At 47.1% G+C, this 21,130-nt stretch overlaps 1 protein-coding gene across 2 annotated transcripts in view; it reads left to right on the top strand.

Moving 5' to 3' along the window:
* Positions 1-11,630, top strand: part of KDM4B (lysine demethylase 4B) — a 239,305-nt gene extending 227,675 nt beyond the window's left edge. For both annotated transcript variants that reach the window (XM_087952780.1, XM_087952779.1), the window contains exons 19-23: positions 6,102-6,287; positions 6,401-6,565; positions 7,343-7,462; positions 8,890-8,982; positions 10,945-11,630. In XM_087952780.1, the coding sequence (XP_087808906.1) occupies positions 6,102-6,287; positions 6,401-6,565; positions 7,343-7,462; positions 8,890-8,982; positions 10,945-11,103 (723 nt within the window). In that variant the 3' untranslated portion in view covers positions 11,104-11,630. The remainder of the gene's footprint in view (positions 1-6,101; positions 6,288-6,400; positions 6,566-7,342; positions 7,463-8,889; positions 8,983-10,944) is intronic.
* Positions 11,631-21,130: the final 9,500 nt, after the last annotated feature.

The following is a 21,130-nucleotide window of genomic DNA, read 5'->3' as shown; positions in this document are numbered from 1 at the left end:
ACCCGTGATGGTGAACCTATGACACGTGTGCCACAGGTGGCACGCAGAGCCATTTGTGCCGGCACGCAAGCTGCAGGCAAACATACCTCACTGCGTATGTCCGCCTCACCGCTGATTTTCGGCCTCCCAAAGGCTTCAGGAAGGCTTCTGCAGGCTTTGCAGGCCAAAAAGTAGCCCCGTTTTCGTCACTTCCGGTATTTTCTGGAAAATGACGAAATGGGGCTAGTTTTCGGCCTGCGAACAGAAGTCTTCTTCAAGCCTTTGGGAGGCCAAAAAAGGCCTCAAATTGGCCCAAAATCAGCTGTGAGGCACAGTGCAGGCCAGGGGGTGGGAGGGGGATTGCACAGGCATGCGTAGAGGGCGTGGGGGGGGGGGCGCATCGCCTTCTGGGTGCTGGCACGTGAGCATGCAAGCGTGCACACAATTTTTTGGCACAGGAGCCCCAAAAAGGTTAGCCGCCATTGTCCTATCCCATTTCAGACAAACGGCTGTCCAATTTCTTCTTAAAAACATTCAGTGATGGAGCATCCCCAACTTCTGAAGGCAAACTGTTCCCACGGGTTAAATTGTTCTCACCATTAGGACGTTTCTTCTTAATTCTGGGTTGCTTCTCTCCTCGATTGCTCCTGCCATCCGTTGCGTCTTCTCCTGCCAATTCTGGCATGATTTGAGATAACGCAGCAGTAACAAACTTTTGAAAGGGCAGTTTTTGTGTACGGAGCTGATTCCCCGATGGAAACCAGAGTGAAAGAAAAGCCAAAATGAGAATGGAGTAGATTCAAAAGATGTCGAGACTTTGGGGGGGGAAAAAAACAGTGCGGAGAAGAGCAACTAAGCTGATCCAAGGCCTGGAAGCTAAAACATATGAAGAACATTCACAGGAATTGGATATGGGCCAGTCTAGAGAAAAGAAGAATTAGAGGTGACATTACAGTCTTCCGGCATTCGAGGGGCTGCCCCAAAGAAGAGGGGGGTCAAATTATTCTCCAAAGCACCTGAAGGCAGGACAAGAAGCAACAAGGATGGAAATTAATCTAAAGGAGAGAAGCAACCTGGAATTAAGAAACTTCCAAACAGTGAAGACAGTTAACCAGTGGAACAACTTGCCTTCAAAAATCACTATCACTGGAGGTTTTTAAGAAGGGCCTGAACAGTTGCTTGTCTAAAATGGTGTAGGACAGGGTTGTCCAACCTTGGCAACTTTAAGACTTGTGGACTTCAACTCCCAGAATTCCTCAGCCAGCTTTGCTGGCTGAGGAATTCTGGGAGTTGAAGTCCACAAGTCTTAAAGTTGCCAAGGTTGGACACCCCTGGTGTAGGATCTCCTGCTTGAGCAGGGGGCTGGACTAGAGGACCTCCAAGGTCCCTTCCAGCACCGCTTCTATTCTATTCTATTCCTCTATTGCTATACTCTCTTCCATTCTACTTTACTCTACTCTGTATAATGGTCACGAATGATCCAGTTTGCCTCTGATTAGAGCAATTTTCCTGAGGCATGGCAACTTTAAGCTGTGCGAACTTCAACTCCTGGCTGGGGAATTCATGGAATTGAAATCCGCACAGCTTAAAATTGCCAAGCATCAGAAACATTAGATTACAGATATACCACACTAGTTACCCTTGTGTAAATGGTTGTATGAATCTCAGGGATCAATCAGACACCCGACATAAGGTGAAAGTGGGACTATTTGTCTAACCCTTCCCAAATACTAAGTCTATTCCTTCTTCCTTCCTTCCTTCCTTCCTTCCTTCTAAAACTCTCCCAGCCCAGTGAAATATACAGTGAGAGAAACCTATTCTTAGCTGGGATTTTACTTCCAGTCAATATCTCTGGATTCCAGTTGGGTTCAGATAACAGATAATCAGAGTTGGAGAAGGGACCTTGTAGGTCATCTAGTCCAACCCCCTGCCGAAGCAGGAGACCCTACATCCGTGATGGCAAAGCTATGGCATGTGTGCCACTTGTGGCACGCGGAGCCATTTGTTGTGGTACACAAGCCGCAGGCAAACTTACCTCACTGCGCATGTGCACGCCACAAAGCTGATTTTTTTTGGCTGGTTTTTGAGGCCTTTTTCGGCCTCCTAGAAGCTTGAAAAAAGCCTCTGCAGGCTGAATAATAGGCCCGTTTCGTCACTTCCTGTAACACCGGAAGTGACAAAACGGGCCTATTATTCGCCTGCAGAGGCTTTTTTCAAGCCTCTGGGAGGCCAAGGCCTCAAACCAGCTGAAAATCAGCTGTGAGGCGCAGTGCAAGTAAGGGGGCGGAGACGGGGGATTGCACGCCCACGTGCAGTGGGCATGGGGAGGACGCGTGCATTGCCTTCTGTTTGCTGGTACGTGATTGTGCGCATGCAAGCGCACACACAATTTTTGGCACCGGAACCCCAAAAGGTTAGCCACCACTGTCCTACACCATTTCTGACAGATGGGAGTCCAATCTCTTCTTGAAAGTTTCAAGTGATGGTTCATTTATTGTCAATTTTTCATAGTTGGGGGGAAAAAAATCAAACCTTACCCCGGAGGCCTTTGAATCAGATAGGTTGGTAGAGAGAAAGGAAAAAGTTTCGGGGTAATAATAAATAAAATCCAACCGATTTTATCTTTTAGAAGATCATAGTTATAGTCCGGCCAAATTCTGTCTATAGATAATCCTCGACTTACAACAGTTCATTTAGTGATTGTTCAAAGTTACAGCAGCACTGAAAAAAGTGACTTAGGACCGTTTTTCTCACTTATGACCGTTGCCTGGAACAGAAGTTGCCCTTGGAAATTGTGGGAGCACCATCCCTGGAGGCTTCCAAGAAGAGACTGGACTGCCATTTGTCAGAAATGGAGTAGGGTCTCCCGCTTGGGCGGTGGGTTGGACTAGATGACCTACAAGGTCTCGTCCAACTCTGATTATCTGTTAAATCTACAACATCCTCGTGGCCACATGATAATTTAGAGGCTTGGCAACAGATTCCTATTTATGACGGTTGCAGTGTCCCAGGGTCACATGTTCCCCTTTTGGGGCCTTCGGACAAGCAAAGTGAATGGGGAATTCATTTAACAACTGTGTTACTAACTTAACAATTGCAGTGGTGGCAAACAAGGTCATAAACTGGGACAAAAATGGGACAAAATTCATTTCGCAAATGTCTCGCTTAGCAACATTTGGAGCGCAGTTTTGGTCGTAAGCCCAGGACTACCTGCATGAGGTGTAAAGCAAATCAAGATCCAGACTGAAGTTGATCTGACTGTGTAGGCTCTGGGAGTTTGTTCCTGACACCTTCAATCCTTGTGGGGAGACAAGTTGTATGCAAGTTTTAAGGACTTCAAAGATTTTAATTTTTTAATTTGGAATCAGCAACCAAAAGGTTGATTTTGAAAAAGTCATAAACAGAGGAAGGGGTCGGATAGAGTCGAAATAAGGCTTTGAAATTAATTACAGGAGTCCTTCCCCCTGGGTTGCCTTGGATTTTATTTTTTTAAAAATAAGAATTTAAAATTAATTATAAAAAAAATCTTCCCGTGGGAAGATGCTGTTGATTAGAGAAAAACATGATAAGAGGGGATTCTGAAGGTTAGATTCTAGAGGGAACCAGAAAGAACTGAAGATTATAATTAAAGGAGAAGAGACCCATTAATACAGAATGCAACACAATATTCTTAAGTGGGGAAGGCTTTAAGAATATTTGAGGAAAATACATGGAGAGGCTTCTCTGTAATATGAATAACTCTTACTATAAAAATGAAACTTAAAGATAGCAAAAGAAGATCTCAGCAGATTGAGGCTGATTTGAATGTGGATATAAAAATAACAGGCTACAAAAATGATATTGGTACAAGATGATAAGATACTCTGAATTTACAAACAAGACCAGCTGATGTCTTAATCATTAAAAGGAGTATTCAGATAACAAGCCAGAAGGGTGACTCGAATTGTCTTGTCTGTTTTGGATCCACAAATGAGACCTATTAACATATTTTGAAGGAGATTTTGAGAAGAGAAAAGCAAATCAAATGCTGGGATATCATTTAAAGGAATTAAAAACCAAGAGCGTTAAAAGCAAAATACTATAAAGTGGGATTATTTGATCGAGGCTAAAATATGTTTCTGTCCTGATCACGCTTAATGGACCTTTGCTAACTAGGACTGAATGATTAAAGACTGGTTTATAGAGAAAAGCTGAAATAGGGGAAGAAGGGAGCTTTTCTTTTTTCTTTTTAATTTCTTCTTTTTTTTGAGGAAGTGCTAAATAGTGATGTTAAAAAACATATAAAATTTATTTATTTGCTTAAGGTGAAAATACATGCTTTCATTTCTCTTAACTCTTGAGGTATATTTGATGATTAGGATTGAAGGACAATTTTAAGAATAGTTTATTGATAAAAGAAGGGATATGGAAAGAAGGAAGATCTTTTTTGCAATATGAGAGAAAATGATAAATTAACTAAAATTGATTGTACCTGTCTCGATTAAGCGAGCAGCCATTTCTTTGTCTCTTCTTTGCCTTCATTATATATATATTTTTGTTTGCACTTCTTAATTTTTCTTTTGGATATTTTTTCTTATATTCACCATTTATCTTTATGTTTGTAAAGTCTAATAAAATTATATTATTTACTTTTTTTTTTTTTTTTTTTTAAAGATAGCTGGTATGGGAGATTTAGCAGAGGGACTTTGCTGGCTGGAGAATTCTGGGAGTTGAAGTCCACAAGTCTTAAAGTTGCCAAGTTTGGGGACCCCCCTGCTCTAGGCCAGTGGTGGCTAACCTTTTTGGGCTCCTGTGCCAAAAATTGTGCACGCGCTTGCATGCTCGCAGTCGAGTGCCAGCACCCAGAAGGCAATGCACACCCCCTACGCATGCGCGCATAATCCCCGCCGCCCCCTTACTTGCACTGTGCCTCTCAGCCGATTTTCGGCCGGTTTGAGGCCTTTTTCAGCTTCCCAAAGGCTTGAGGAAGGCTTCTGCAGGCTTTGCAGGCCGAAAACTATCCCCGTTTCGTCATCCGGTATTTTCGGAAAAACAGGAAGTGATGAAACAGGGCTATTTTGCTCCAGCCTGCAGAAGCCTTCCTCAAGCCTTTGGGAGGCCGAAAAAGGCCTCAAACTGATCAAAAATCAGCTGTGAGGCGCGCGCATGCCCAGTGAGGTAAGTTTGCCTGCAGCTCGCTTGCCGGCGGCACGCATGCCTAGGTTCACCATCATGGCTCTGGGCCATCCCTATTCTTAACTTTTAGCTGAACTATGCAGGATGCCTAACTCTTTTTTTACTGTTATCAGTCCTTCTAACCACCTAGAATTGCTAGCCGTGTTACAGGTGCCTATTTTCTGTGAATAAGCCTTCTTTGTTCTTGCCAGACAAACTCCACAATTACAGGCTTCTTTCAAGCGTATGCCATAAGCTGGCTTTGTTTCAGCAGCCGGTCCATCACTGTGTTCCCAGAAGTTATATCTAGGGCTAGTGGCAGTTGATCCCTTTCTCCTTTGGAAAGGGGCTCGAAACAAGACATGGGATCCTTGATCGGAGGTCTGGCTGGGATCTCCCCCATTCTCGTCCTGGACTCTTGGGAGTTACGTTTGCTTCTGAACATAAATGTTCTACTTTTACAAAGAATGGCCTTTTCTGAACCTTTTCCAAACTGCTGTTCCTTGGCCAAACGCTCTACCGCATGCCCTAACACAACTCCCTGTCAACTCATAAAACCTTCCTAGGCCTGTTTTAGTAGTTGCCATAAAAGGGGGAGTGTGAGGAAGGAAATCTGGAAGAAGAGTTGCAGCAGTTTGGAAGCGAAAGTACATTCCAACTCTTAACCTTTAAAAGATTGTAACTAAACTACCAGAGCTTTTGCCCACGAATATATTTAATTGGAGAACGTGATTGATGACACCCAGCCTGTGAATGTGCTCAATTGGAGAATCTGATTCATGACACACCCAGGGGGGAGGGAGGGAAACAGGGTCACAGGGGACTGTAAATGACATATGCCAGAGTTGGCTTCATACAGGGCAGGGCCAGTAGGTCGCCTCGAATGAATCCTTTGAAGTTTGGCTCGAGAATCCTGATTTAATTCGGGCGATTGCTGGAATCCTGACATCCCCCCCTTTTCTCTGCAGAAATGTGTCTACTGCCGTAAGCGGATGAAAAAAGTGTCGGGAGCCTGCATCCAGTGCTCCTCCGAGCACTGCTCCACGTCCTTCCACGTCACCTGCGCCCGCGCGGCGGGCGTGCCCATCGAGCCTGACGATTGGCCCTACGTGGTGTCCATCACCTGCTTCAAGCACAAAGCCGCCAGCCACGTGGTAGGTCTCCTTTGGATCTGTCCCTCCCCTTCCTCTTCTCTGCCTTGTGTCCCCCATTCCTTCCCTCCCGGCACTTTCGGATGATGATGGAACGTCTCTTTTGTCCTTCCCAGCTTCCCTTTTCCAGAGAGGTCTCCCTGAGCCAGACAGTAATTGCAAAGAACCGGAACGGCCTCTATTACCGGTGTAAAGTGATTGGGGTGACCACGCAAACCTTTTACGAGGTCAATTTTGAGGACGGCTCCTACAGTGATAACATTTATCCGGAAAACATTGTTGTAAGTAGCTTTGGGGGCGTGGGGGGCAAGGGAGCCTTTGAAGAGGGGAGTGTGCAACTGACTGTCCTCTGACTCTGTTCTTTGAGCTTGCTTGTTTTCGTGCAGACGTTTCATGACGCAGCTAGGGAACATCATCCATGCTAGAAGGAAGCGGGAGTTTGTGGGGAGGAGGAGGAGGACCCAGGACTGTGGGGTCTTTGGTGCTCTCTGAGCTTGGTTCTTTTTGCGCAGACATTTCATGACCCAACTAAGGAACATCATCAGTGCTAGAAGGGAGTGGGGTTTGCACTCTGTTTATGTACCAGCAGCTTGCTGTGTCAGGGTTGATGGGAGCGTTCTTGGTGGTTCTTTGATCAGGCTGTAGTTTACTGTTTGATTCTGCCTGAATTGGTCGTTTCTTGATGAGAATATGGTTTCCTGCTTGATTGTTTGTCTGGTGTTAATCCCTGGTTATCTGGGTGCTTGCTCCTGGAAAGGATGGGTTCTAGTCTTTTTGCTTCTTTCTTGGTTTTTCTTATTGTCTCTTTTGAACGGTGCGGAAATGTGGTTTACCTCTGTGTACCTGTTGAGGGTTGATTTGTTTGAGTGCCAAGCTTCCAGGGAATCTTCTAGCATTTTTGGACGCGGCTTGGTCTCAGATGCTCAGTTTCCCAGTTGAAATTATGGTGAACTCTGATCAGGTTTAGGTCTACCTGATCAAGTCTGGCCTCTGATTGGACTCAGGGACAGAACCTAGCCCACGAGAGCTGGTTGTAAAGGAATCGTTTTGCTTCTCAGAGCAGAGACTGCCTTAAGATGGGGGCCCCTGCGGAGGGCGAGCTGGTCCAGCTACACTTGACCAACGGCATCACTTACCAAGCCAAGTTCATCGCTGCCCACGTCAACCAGATCTTTCAGGTGAGAGCCCAAGATTACTTTACTTGTGCATTTTTACTTTACTTTTTTTAATCCTGCCTGTGTTGGTTTTACAAATAATTCAAGGCAGGCGAAAATCTACATGTATAAAAGTGAAATGCCCCTCACGCATCATCACAAAATCTCCAGAACTGTAAAGCCAACAAACTTGACATTTGGCACGTCTGTTCCTCTTGGCTTCTAGGTGCTCACTAAGAAAGGATTTTTCGAAATGACCATCAGAGCATTAGGATTTCCTATATGATTATTATTAACACACTCTGATGCTAGGGAGTTCTCCTCCCCCTCCCCACCTGAAAAGAAATCTCTTGCAAAACACAAGCAGAGGAGGAGAGTTTCAGTTTTAGTTTTAGTTTCACAGCTTTAGTACAGAACAGTTGAGCTAAGCCACGCCCAGGCTCCTTGTTGTCTCCTTCTTGCTCACACAGCAAATACTGCTTCGGTTTCCAAACAGCCCTCAACTCTCTCACACACTGACAGGACACTAGCCAGATGAATACCGATGGATGCTGGTAGGCAGAGGCACAAATTTTTCCCCCCTTATTTTCCTCCCCAAAAACTAAGGCCAATCACATAGTTTCGTAGCGAAGCACGGGTATCAAGCTAGTACATAATATTCCTGTTTTTCCCACAACATCCCTGTGAGGTGGGATGGACTGAGAGAGAGGGACTGGCGCAAAGTCCCCCATCCGGCTTTCATACCTAAGGCGGGACTAGAACTCGCCACAAGTTTTGACACCCTTTGATCCAGGACAACTCGCCGTGGTTGTCTTCTACGGTTGCCTCAATGAACTCGCGGCTGACCTCGTGCCATGGCCAATCCAGGAAGGCCTTCTTGCTTTGGCCATCTCGCTACGGGACAGCTTGCCTCGCGCGATAGTTCCACGCGGGATCATTCAACACAATCAACGTTCTCCGCCCCGATTTCCATTTTTGCCAGTGGAAATCATGTCGAAGAAACGGTGGCGGATAACACCTAGCCGAGTTATCCGGCGTGAATTCTGGCTGCGGCGAGATGGCCAGTCCGGTGTGGGCCGCGGCGAGTTGGCCGTGGCGAGTTCTCCCATTCCATCCCCTACATTAGATCTTTGCTTAAGTAAGTGTTCAAAGAAGAGGTCTCCAACCTTGGGCCCTTGAAGCCTGGCGGACTTTGACTCCCAGAATTCCCCAGCCAGCAAAGCTGGCTAGGGAATTCTGGGAGTCGAAGTCCGCCAGGCTTCAAGGGCCCAAGGTTGGAGACCCCTGGTCTAAAGTAAGATAATTTGGACCTGAACAAGGAGTGTGACAGGCCACCTGAGCCCAACCCTCTGGTTTGGTTGTAACGGAAGAATGTCAGGGAACATAGATGGAAGCTACGGATCCTAAACCAGAGGCCACGTGTTTGACCCGCGCTCCATTTCCTTCCACAGGTGGAGTTTGAAGATGGCTCTCAGCTGATGGTCAAACGAGGGGAGATCTACACCCTTGAGGAAGAGCTTCCCAAGAGAGTCAAATCACGCCTGGTAGGTATCTGGGGCTCATCCCTGCAGAGATGCAGCTTGGAGCAAGGTTTGGGGAAGGTTTTTGTGAAATTCAGGTCAAAAGTGTGGTGGGGACCTGGGTGCCCTCTGAGCTTGGTTGTTTTCTTGCAGACGTTTCATGACCCAGCTAGGTAACATCATCAGGGCTAGAAGGGAGTGGGGTTTGTACAGGGAGGAGGAGGAAAATGAAGAGGAGGTGGAGGAGGAGGAGGAGGAGGAGGAGGAGGAGGAGAGGGAGAAGGGGTCCTTGGTGCTCTCTGAGCTTGGTCGTTTTCCTGCAGACGTTTCATGACCCAACTAGGTAACATCATCAGGGCTAGAAGGGAGTGGGGTTGGCTCTCTGATTACAAGCAGGCAGTCCTTGAATTACAACCACAATTGAGCCCAAAATTTATACTGCTCAGGGAGATAGTTGTTCAGCAAGTTTTATCCCATTTTAGGACCTTTTTTCGCCACAGTTGTTAAGTGAATCACAGCAGTTGTTAAGTGAGTCACACGGTCGTTAAGTGAATCTGACTTCCCCATTCACTTGGCTTGTCAGAAAAGGGTATCGTGTGACCCCCAGGACACTGCAACCGACAGAAATGTGAGTTAGTTGCCAACAGTCTGAATTTTTGATCATGGGACCACAGGGACGCTCCAACGGTTGTGGGTGTGAAAAATGGTCACGAGTCACTTTTTTCAATGAATTCTGTACCTTTGAACAGTCACTAAATGAACGGTTGTAAGTCAAGAACTACATGTATACCAAAGGAGCTTGTCCTGTCGGTGTTGGAGGGTGGTTTCCCCCTTGGTAGTTTCCCAGACATGATATTCTTCCGATTAAAATCGGAATTCTGATTTTTTTGGGAATCGCCCCCCTTTCCCCCTTCTTCTCCTCCTTCCCTCCCCTCAGAGGCCCGAGTCAGGAGTTGCTACCGCTGGCGCGGCTCTGCGTGGCTCCAGTCCACGTTGCCTCAGGAAGGAAAGGCAAAAGGAAAAGCCACGGCGGCGCTTTGCAACGGCAGCAGCGGCTCCTGGTTTTGCCTTTCCCTTCCCGAGGCAACGCGGGACTGGAGCGCGTGGAGCTGTGCCGGCGGTAACAACTCCTGACAGCCCCAGCCGGATACCTGAGCGGAGCCTGGGCGGTGCGGCGGAGCCCGCTGAGCGGCAGGAAAAGGGAGCTGGGCAGCGATTTCTTGGCGCGCGGTGGGGGGTCTCTTTTGGCGGCCCCCGATTTTTTTTTCAGAGGGGAATATCATGCCTGTTTCCTTAATTAGGCTGTTTTTCACTCATTGGTTCTGGGGTGTCAAACTCAAGGCCCCGGGGGGGCAGGGGCTGACCCATGTGGTGCTGAGATCTGGCCCATAGAGTCCCCCCTGGAAACAGCGAAGGACTGGCCCTCGGTGCAAAGGGGTTGCAGGACGCCGTCGCAGCCAAAAACGGAGCTCGGGAGCCCATTTTCGCTGGCACCACAGGCAGCCCCGACACGATAGACGTCAAGCTGGCCACACCCACCCTGGCCCCCCAAAATCAAACACAACCCTGATGTGGTCCTCAATGAAATCGAGTTTGACACCCCTACTGTGGTTGATTGTCTAAGTTGGTCAGTATATAAACAGAGAGCAAAGCCCACACTCCCGGGGGCTTGGAAGGGGGGGCCTTGTGCCGTCCCTCACGCCAATAAGATCTCCTTTCTCAGAGCGTTTGCAGCGTGACTGCTACTCCGGGACAACCCAGGAGAGGAAACCCCTTCTAATTGCTGCCTTATTATATAAACACCTCTTAAAGGGGTAGAACCCCCATCCTCAAGTCTTAAAGACGCAATAGCAATGCTGATTCATCTTCATTGCGTCGGCCTGATATTGCGTCAGCTTCACTGCTGGGTCGGCTCTTCAGTCCCAATACCTTTAACGTCCTTGTGGTCTCCGCTTTCTCCCTCATGCCTCTCCCGCCCTCCGGCAGTCCGTGAGCAGCGGAGCTCCTCCGGAAGAGGCGGTCTCAGGAGACGACTCGAAAGCAGCCAAGCGCCCGCGGGTGGGCACCCCAAAGAGCTGTGAGGACGGCGGACCCAGGCCCAACTACTTCACCATCATGGAGACCCTCCTGAATGCTAAATTCTAGCCGAGGACGCCGGAAAGGAGCTTCACCAGGCCAAGCGACGCTTTAATTTTCAAGGAAAGGAAATGCGGGGGGGGCAACGATCCCTTTGTGGGCCACCCACTCACCCCACGGAGGGTTAATTTAAAAGGATAAACTGTGGCGAGAGAGACCCAGCCGTCGTGCAATAACTTGCAAAATTTAAAATTCTTTTCCTTCCATTTTTGGGGTTTTCTCTTCTTCTTCTTCTTCTTTCTTCTTCTTTTGTTTGTTTCTGGACTTTTGGGAAGCTTGACTTGCTCCTAGCCTACCTCTGTTCTTTCTGATTATTTTTGGAGTGGACAAAATTTTTTTTTTTTTCCCTTTCTGGGAAATCGGGGTGGGGTGGGGATTTCACGGGTTGGGGAGGGACAGGATGGACTGAAACAGAGAACTGTTTCTCCTCCGTAAGAAAGAAACTCGGAAAGAAAGAATACAGGCAAGCGAAGCGATTCTGTGACTGAGCTTTCAATCTTTCATTTGTTTGTTTTCATTGAGTTCAAAAACAAAAACGAAAAAAGCCTCAAGAAATGGTTGGAATTTGCAGTGATAACTCCAGTTTTTAAATCTCAGCCATCACACTCTCATTCTCTTTCTTTCTTTCTTTCTTTCTTTCTTTCTTTCTTTCTTTCTTTCTTTCTTTCTTTCTTTCTTTCTTTCTTTCTTTCTTTCTTTCTCTCTCTCTCTCTCTCTCTCTCTCTCTCTCTCTCTCTCTCTCTCTCTCTCTCTCTTTCTTTCTCTCTCTCTCTCTCTCTCTCTCTTTCTCTCTTTCTTTCTCTTTCCCAACACAGTACATTTCTCTCTCTCTCGTTCTTTTCCCTTTTTCGAAAAGGTGCTATTTTCCTGACAACTGAAGCAACCTTTTTTTGGAATTAGCAATTTGTGTATGTATATATTATATATACATATACATATATATATATATTAGAAATTGCCTTCAACATTTTCTATTAAAAGAGAGGAAAAAGCAAAAAAGAAAACATGGTGTTTTATACAGAAAAAAAAATATTGCAAGCAAAACCAACAAAATGAAAGAGTGAAGGGTTTGCACAGGTATTTTATTTTCCCCTCCCTTGTATAAAAACTCTCCTGGCCATCGGCCTTCTCCTGGTCCTGTATTCGAATCCCACCGCTTGAGGTTTATAGTGCCCCCACCCACCCACCCTTCCTCCTCCTCCTCCTCCTCTGAAAAATAAAAATTAAAAAAAAACAATCTTTGCCATTTTGCAGAGAGGGAAGGAACACTTATTATTATTATTATTATTATTTATTTTGTTTCATTTTGGTGGGGCTGGGGGCAAAATATCTCTTATGGGGCTGGGGAAATAAACCCCGGACGATGGGGACATTTCTGTTAAACAAAAGACACTTTGAAATGAAACGTTTTGTAATAAATGACACCATTGCAACTGTGAGGAGGTGGGTTTCAGTGTTTCAACCTTTTTACACAAGGAACATTTTCTTTTCTCTCTTCCTGTCTAATGCTGGCTTGGGGGAATCCTGGGAGTGGAAGTCCACCCACCTTCGACTTGCCAAAGTTCAATAATAGTCAGCTGAAGGAACGATTTAGGGTTTAAACCAGGGGTGTCCAACTTTGGAAAGTTTAAGACTTGCGGACTTCAATTCCCAGAATTCCCCAGCTGGCTGGGGAATTCTGGGAATTGAAGTCCGCAAGTCTAAACTTGATGGTTGATGGCTGGCTGGGAATCTGGGAATTGAAGTCCGAAGTCCTAAACTTGATGGTTGGTTGATAAGTCCCAAGTCCTAAACTTGATGGTTGATGGCTGGGGAATTCTGGGAATTGAAGTCCGCAAGTCCTAAACTTGATGGTTGATGGCTGGCTGGGGAATTCTGGGAATTGAAGTCCGCAAGTCCTAAACTTCATGGCTGGCTGGGGAATTCGGGGAATTGAAGTCCGCAAGTCTTAAACTTTCCAAAGTTGGACATCATATATATATTTAGACAGAAGCCCTCGTGGTTGTTAACTCTAAAGTCAGATCCCACTCAAAGTGTGGAAATTCACTCCCCTTAAAGGCACCACCTGCATTTAGGCAAGAAAAACCAAAAGCCCACATATACACTGGATGAAACCAGGCTCAATAGCAGGAACTGAGAGAGGGATCTTGGAGTCTTAGTGGACAACCAGCTAAAGAGGAGCCAGCCGTGTGCAGCAGCAGCCAAAAAAGCTAATGCAATCCTAAGTTGCATTAATAGAGGGATACAGTCAAGATCCAGGGAGGGACTAATACCACTCTATAAATCGTTAGTAAGACCACACCTAGAGTACTGCATCCAGTTTTGGTCACCACACTATAAAAAAGATGTTGAGACTCTAGAAAAAGTGCAGAGGAGAGCAACCAGGACGATTAAGGGACTGGAGACTAAAACATATGAAGAACGGTTGCAGGAACTGGGCCTGGCTAGTCTAGGGAAGAGAAGGACCAGGGGAGACAGGATAGCAGTCTTCCAATATTTGAGGGGCTGCCACAGAGAGGAGGGAAGGGGTCAAGCTATTTTCCAAGGCACCCGAAGGCCAGACAAGGAATAATGGATGGAACTGAACAAGGAGAGATTCAACCTGGAAATAAGGAGAAACTTTCTGACTGTGAGAACAATCAACCAAATGGAACAGAAGTTGCCCTCAGAAGTTGTGGGAGCTTCATCCCTGGAGGCTTTCAAGAAGAGATTGGACTGCCACCTGTCAGAATTGGTGTAGGGTCTCCTGCTTGGGTGGGGGGAGTTGGACTAGATGACCTACAAGGTCCCTTCCAACTCTGATTATCTGTTCTCTGTTAATTCTGCATACGTAAAAGGTATAATGCCCCCTCCATAGGGTTAGCAGTTGTTTCATAACCACAACTTGGTCAAACCATATTTGGGATTTCTAAAGTCTTATTTTTTTATTGAATTCAGATTAGAATTTCTTCCTGCACAGCAGAAACCATACCTGATTTTAAACGAGAGCCATCCAAGCTGTTTTCTAAAGGTCTTTTCAGTTTCTCAGTTGTACAGTGCAAAAAAGCTAACATACATTTTAGAGCTCATTATTTCTCTGTTGGAAATCTATGCCCCCACCACACCTTTCCCCCAAATCCATGCTGTCTCTTCGAGGTTGCCCATAGCCAGGGGTGGGATTCTACCGGTTCGCACCTATTCGCTAAAACCGGTTGTTAACATTCTAAGCAGTTCGGAGAATCGGTTGTTAGAAGAAATTTTTACTGGCCTAATCCTGTAAGGAAGGCAGGAAGGAAACATTCTGGTGTTGCTGACAGAAATTGTCTCTCCGTTAACCCTTATTCCATTCTTGGCAGGACTAGACTTCCTGTCTCTGGAACATCTCTGGAGTTTTTCCCCCCTTCCTTTGCTGGTACTTTGCTTGTGTGGAGTGACCATCCAAAGTTACCATGGCACTGAAAAAAGGGACTTACGACTATTTTTTCACAATTATGACTTGCAGCTTTCCCACAGTCACGAGAGGGCCAGGCAAGAGATGCGTGCCTCGATGTGAGTGATATTGAGTTGGCTACACCCAGCCAATAACATGACCACGCCCACCATCTAAGCCGCGCCCACAGAACCGGTTGTTAAAAAAATGTGAATCCCATCCCTGCCCATAGCCCTGGGATGTTGAGTCTAGTTTCACAAGAATAAAAAGAAAAATGGCACAGAGTAATCCCCAATGGTTTTAACTTTTGATTTTAACTTTGTCAAATTCCCCCACTTCAGTGGTGGTAATTCGCACCGCATCGGGTGAACGGGTAGCAAGGATTTGGTGTAGGTTGCCCGAACCTGTAGTAAGTTCTGGCTGGCCACGCCCCAGACCCCGTCACCCGGTCACCACTGGCTTGCTTGCCCCGCCCACCTGACGCTCGCTGTTAAGGTATCTCTTTTTTTTTTTTTCCCCCTCCCAACAATCAGCTATTCATACAATCATCTGTGCTGGGTGGGATTCTCCTTGCTGAGGCCCAGGAAGGCCAAAAATGGAGGGAGGGGCTCAGGGCCCTTTCCCATTTCTTCCTGAGTCCCAGAGAAGCCGTCTGGGAGCAAAACCCCCCGAGGCTCTTCTGAGGCCCAGAAGGCTCACAAAATGAGGGTGGCTGCAATCAGGGTTGCCAGATCGCAGTTTGGCTCTGCGGCCAAACTCAAGTCAAAATACGGCCAAATTCGGCCAAATTATTTTTTGCTCATGGTGACGCGCATGCGCGAGGGAAGGAGAGCGCCAGAGGATGCGCTTGTCCTCCTTTTGCTCACGGTGACGCGCATGCGCGAGGGAAGGAGAGCTCGGGATGGGTGGGGAAGCCGAGGGGCGTGGCGTTGGAACGAGCCGTAATAGGAAGGAATGGGTGTGGTGTTGATGGAGGAGGAGCCGCCCCTGCTCGGGTCACAGGCGGGAAGGGGCGTGGCCAGGCGCCAAGGTCCCGAAGGGTGTGTGACGGGAGTTGAGAGGAAGCGGGCATGTCGGAGAACTGAGAGGACGCGCTTGTCTTCCTTTTGCTCATGGTGACGCGCGTGCGCGAGGGAAGGAGAGATCTGGCCGATTTCACGGCCAAGCAACTTTCGTACGGCCAAATTTCCGGCCAAATTTTTTTCACGGCCAAGCAGATAGAAATACGGCCAGATTTCTCGAATTTGGCCGGAAAAATGGCCAGATGGCAACCCTGGCTGCAATAAAGAAAAAATGCCACGCCCACCCAGTCACGTGGCCATGCACGCCTAGCCACGCCCACAGCACCGGTAGTAAAAATATTGGAATCCCACCACTGTCCTACTCCACATAATAGCAGCAATTTTTAACGATAGAGAGGTAATCCTTGACTTGCGACCACCATTTCAATTGCTAAGTGGGACAGAAGTGAATTTTTTCCCCATTTAATGACCTTTCCTTGCCACAGTTGTTCAAGGAATCGTTGCAGTTGTTAAGTGAGGAACACGGTCGTTAAGGGAATCTTGGCTTCCCCATCGACTCGGCTTGTCAGAAGGTTGCAATAGGGGATCGCATGATCCTGGGACACTGCAACCGTCATAAGTATGAGTCAGTTGCCAAGAGTCTGAATTTTGGACATGGTGACCCAGAAGATGGTACAACGGTTGTAAGAGTGAAAAATGGTCATGAGTCACTTTTTTCAGTGCCCTTCAGTGGTGGGATTCAAAATTTACTACTGGCTCTCTGGGCGTGGCTTGGTGGGCATGGCAGGGGAAGGATACTGCAAAATCCCCATTCCCTTCCCTTCCCACCCCACTAACCTGCTTTCCAGCTCCATTCTCCTGTGCAGGGCAACCAAAGGAGACCCAGCCGATCAGCTGGGACTCAATGGGAGGCAGAGAAGAGATGGGGTTGGCGGGGCCAGTCAGAGGTGGGATTGGCCGCTTCTCCGAACTACTCAAAATTTCCCCTACCGGTTCTCCAGAACTGGTCAGAACCTGCTGAATACCCCCTTTGGTGCCGTTGTAACTATAATCGGTCACTAAATGAAGTGTGTTGTAAGTCGAAGACTACCTGTATTTCGTAATGCATTTCCCTTTTGGAATTTTGGCCCTATGGGGTCTCTCAAAGTATTTCTCAACCTTGGCCTGTTTCAAGATGTGTGGGCTTCAAACTCCCAGAATTCCCCATAGCTTGAGAAATACTATTCTGAATGCTTGTAAAAAGCAAGGATGGGTCAGTTCTGAGAACTTGGATTAGTGCTTAAATGTGGAACAGGGTCCAGAAAGACCTGGGTTCAAATACAGGTAGTCCTCAACTAATCACCACAATGAAGCCCAAAGTGAACACACCTGTTGACCTTCCGCCATTGTAGAAGGCTGTTAGACATCCTCTACTTTTGCTGACGTTACAAGGAAAACTGGAGGTGGACCCTCGACCACAATCTCCTCCATCTTCACAAAGTATGGGGTTCCTTCGGCTCCCCAGGTCCCCCATCCCACGCGGCCTTCTAGGGAAGCCTCAACCGCTTGAGATGAAGTGAAGGAGAAACCCCATCTGGAGATCTTCATGGACCACTGAAAGGTTTCCATCAGGATGGTAAATGTCCGTGGAGATTCTCAATCATCCAGGTCATGGTTGTCCCAAAGACACCCAAAGCTTCTCAGGTGAGAAGCGAAACATCTTCAAAGCCCTCCTTCCACCACCCCCAAAAAACCCCCCAGAAAGTCCAATTGCCTCTTGAGGGAAAAAAAAGGCACCTTTGGATCAGGACGGTAGATCTTCAGTTTTCCTGAAGAAACTTCAAAGTTGTCTACCGGCCAATGCCATATCTTTGTCTCTCCTGAGGTTATTGTCAATTTATGGAAGACTCTGACCAGACTATGACTCTTGTTTCTCCAAAAGTACTACCTACCCGAAAGTAAGTCCTAGCTTGATTTTTATACGTGAGCCCAATATATAAGCCCTACCCTCCAAAATAAGCTCTAAGACTGGTTGGATGGACGGGTAAAAATTAAGCCATGGGGGGGATGCGGGAGTTGGAGCTGCCCTGCTACTTACCTTTTGGGTGGTTGTAGGCAGGCCTGGCACACCCCCAACACCTGCCTTGCTGGCTCATTGCAGCCGGCAAGGCTGGCAAGTTTTCCCTGAAAACCTCTAGAGCTGATAAGAAAGCTCCGGATCGATCCAGAGCTCCGTTATCGGCTGCAGAGGCCTTCAGGAAAGCCTTGCTGGCTGCAGAAGAAGAAGTTCCCGAAGGCCTCTGAACGCGAAAAGGAGGCCGGGGGCGACACACGCAAGTGAGGTTCTTCAGTGAATGACATCCCCCGAAAATAAGACCCGGTGTCTTTTTTGTGGCATATATATATATATATATATATATATATATATATATATATATAATACAAATACATACATATATATTGTGTGTGTGTGTGTGTGTGTGTGTGTGTGTGTGTGTGTTCTCAAGTTTTCACGAGTACTTCATGATGGCATTCAAAAACGTATTTATGCAATCTCATCTGCCAATGGCAGATGAGATCTGCAACGTTAACAAGCACAATATGACGTGGAATATATATATATATATATATATATATATATATATATGTGTGTGTGTGTGTGTGTGTGTGTGTGTGTGTGTACATATATATATATATATATATATATATATATATATATATATATATATATATAAATAAATAAAAAAGACAGGGCGGGTAGGAGAAACCCAGTTTGCTTTCCATCCGTTTTGAAGTTAGGATCAAGGAGACCCCTTGGGAGTTAAATCAAGGTTGGTCTAAGCCAGGGGTGTCAAAACTCAAGGTCCACGGGCCAGATGTGGCCCACGGATCTGGCCCATGGGGCTGTCCCCGGAAAACATAAGGGGCCGTCCTTCTTTGCTTCGGCCCGGTCGACCCAATGCAAAGGGGAAAGCGTGCCAGCAATTGGGGGAGGACTGGGACCCACCCAGTCCCCCGAAGTCAACCAGAACCCTGAAATTTGACACCCCCTGCCTTACACCGTATCTTAGGTCAATTTTTTTTTGGGGGGGGGGGGAAACATCACCACCCCATTTTTCGTGTGTTTCTAATTTTTTTATTATTCCTTCCGGGGTCTCCTTCGCTTCACCTTTCTTTTTCCGTTCCTTCGTGCTTCCTGTCGCTTGCAACTCCACACCGCAACTCCGGCGTTACAACCTTTTCGGCGCTTCTGAGCAGGCCCTTCCATCTTCCTTCCTTTCCTTCTATAAATTAAATAAATCACTATAAGTCGAAGCAAGCACCGACGTGTCTCTCAACCCCTCCACCCCCCACATCCCCCCACCCAACAAAAAAAAAAAATCTGCCAGGATCTGATAACAAAATCTGTCTGGAACAGCTGCCTCCTGACAAGTTTAATAAACTGTATTAATGGTGTCATTATTATTCCCTAATTAAAAGCTAATAACTAAGAGTTAATTGCCTTTAAAAGATGAAGCGCTCCGCAGCTTGGGTGTGGATTTATCTCCATTTCCCTCTGCTTTGCCTGGCAGGACTGATATTTCCAAAGGTAATTAAAGGAGCCCGATGTTATAGGATGCCGCTCATCTTCTTGTCTCCGTTCAGCCACTTGAATTTAAACGGTGGTGTTTGTCCTTCTCCCTCCCCCCCCCCCACAGCCTCCCTCTCCTTCTGTGCCCCCTTATTGGGGTGACAGGCTTGACACAGCAATGCTGAGGTTGAGGGCGGGCTGGCCTGCTCCCTTCTCTCTCCTAGGGAGAATATTTTGGGTTGTTTTTGTTTTTTTTTTGCATGGACAACTTAAGAGTCCTCATGCACTGGGCTGGACCAGAGAGAAGGCAGGTGGAGTAACAAATGGATTAGTCTTGGGTGTGCCACAAATTGCTTTTCTTTCTTTCCTTTCTGTGCGTGTCTCTCTTTCTTTCTCGCATTCATCTCCTTCCTTCCTTCCTTCCTCTTTCTTCCATCCATCCATCTGCCTTCCTTCCTTCCTTCTGACTCCCAACTCTTCTTCCCTTCCTGTTTTTCTCCCATCTCCCTTCCTTCCTTCCTTCCTTCCTTCCTCCCTCCTCCCTCCCTTCCTTCCTCCCTTCCTCCCTTCCTTCCTCTTTCTCCCATCTGCCTTCCTTCCTTCCTTCTGACTCCCAACTCTTCTTCCCTTCCTGTTTTTCTCCCATCTCCCTTCTTCCTTCCTTCCTTCCTTCCTTCCTTCCTTCCTTCCTTCCTTCCTTCCTTCCTTCCTTCCTTCCTTCCTTCCTTCCTTCCTTCCTCTTTTCTCCCATCTGCCTTCCTTCCTTCCTTCTGACTCCCAACTCTTCTTCCCTTCCTTTTTTTCTCCCATCTCCCTTCTTTCCTTCCTTCCTTCCTTCCTTCCTTCCTTCCTTCCTTCCTTCCTTCCTTCCTTCCTTCCTTCCTTCCTTCCTTCCTTCCTTCCCTCTTTCTCCCATCTGCCTTCCTTCCTTCCTTCTGACTCCCAACTCTTCTTCCCTTCCTGTTTTTCTCCCATCTCCTTCTTCCTTCCTTCCTTCCTTCCTTCCTTCCTTCCTTCCTTCCTTCCTTCCTTCCTTCCTTCCTTCCTTCCTTCCTTCCTTCCTTCCTTCCTTCCTTCCTTCCTCTTTCTCCCATCTGCCTTCCTTCCTTCCTTCTGACTCCCAACTCTTCTTCCCTTCCTGTTTTTCTCCCATCTCCCTTCCTTCCTTCCTTCCTTCTTTCCTTCCTTCCTTCCTTCCTTCCTTCCTTCCTTCCTTCCTTCCTTCCTTCCTTCCTTCCTTCCTTCCTCTTCTCCCATCTGCCTTCCTTCTGACTCCCAGTCTTCTTCATTCCTTCCTGTTTTCTCTTTTCTCTCTCCTTTCTTCCATCTGCCTTCCTTCTCTTCCTCTGTTTCTCTCTCCCATTCCTCTTCCTCTTTTCCTCCTTGCCTCTTCCCTTTCTCGTTTCTTTGTCTCTTCTCTCTCTTCTTTCTTTTCTCCCTCTTTTCTTTTTTCTTTTCCTTTTCTCTCTCTTTCTCACCTCCCTCTCCCCCTTTCCCCCTCCCCCTCTCTCTTTACAACAGAGAATTAACACAACAGCCCTGGGACCCGAGTAGACGCTGTAACTCAGAACCGATTGCTGACGGATGCGGCCCAAACGGGGGGGCATCAGAAGAACCCCAGGGGCTGTTAGGGAGCCCTTAGGCCGCCTCTCCTCCGCAGTTGGCCCTCCAATTCTCACATAAAATGAAGTTTGCATGGAGGGAGGGTGACGATTCAGAGGGATCCCTTGCATCCTGATTTTTTGTGTGTGTGTGTGTGTGTGTGTGTGTGAGTGAGAGAGAGAGAGACTGACCTTGTAACGGAAGCTCCCTCTTTCTTTGTGCAAGGGTGTGGCTTCCATATCACTGTTGTGGACAACATCTTGAGGTTTTTGACCTCCTGTGGGTCTTTGACATCCTTCCTTCCGTTTCTCCAAGGTGGCTACTCCAGCTGATGAACTGGCATCCTTTGCAATCGGAGGAGAGAGAGAAAAATCTTTATTTTTTTTTTTTCCTGAGGGAGAGAGGGAGGGAGAGGGAAGAAGGAGAGGAAGGTGCTCTTGGGGAGGGAGAGGG

The sequence above is a fragment of the Notechis scutatus genome, chromosome 1 (assembly GCF_049901735.1).
Source record: "Notechis scutatus isolate UNSWTSFEM ecotype Mainland chromosome 1, rNotScu1.2, whole genome shotgun sequence".
Classification (NCBI taxonomy): domain Eukaryota; kingdom Metazoa; phylum Chordata; class Lepidosauria; order Squamata; family Elapidae; genus Notechis; species Notechis scutatus.
This window is presented reverse-complemented; position numbering and strand designations above follow the sequence as displayed.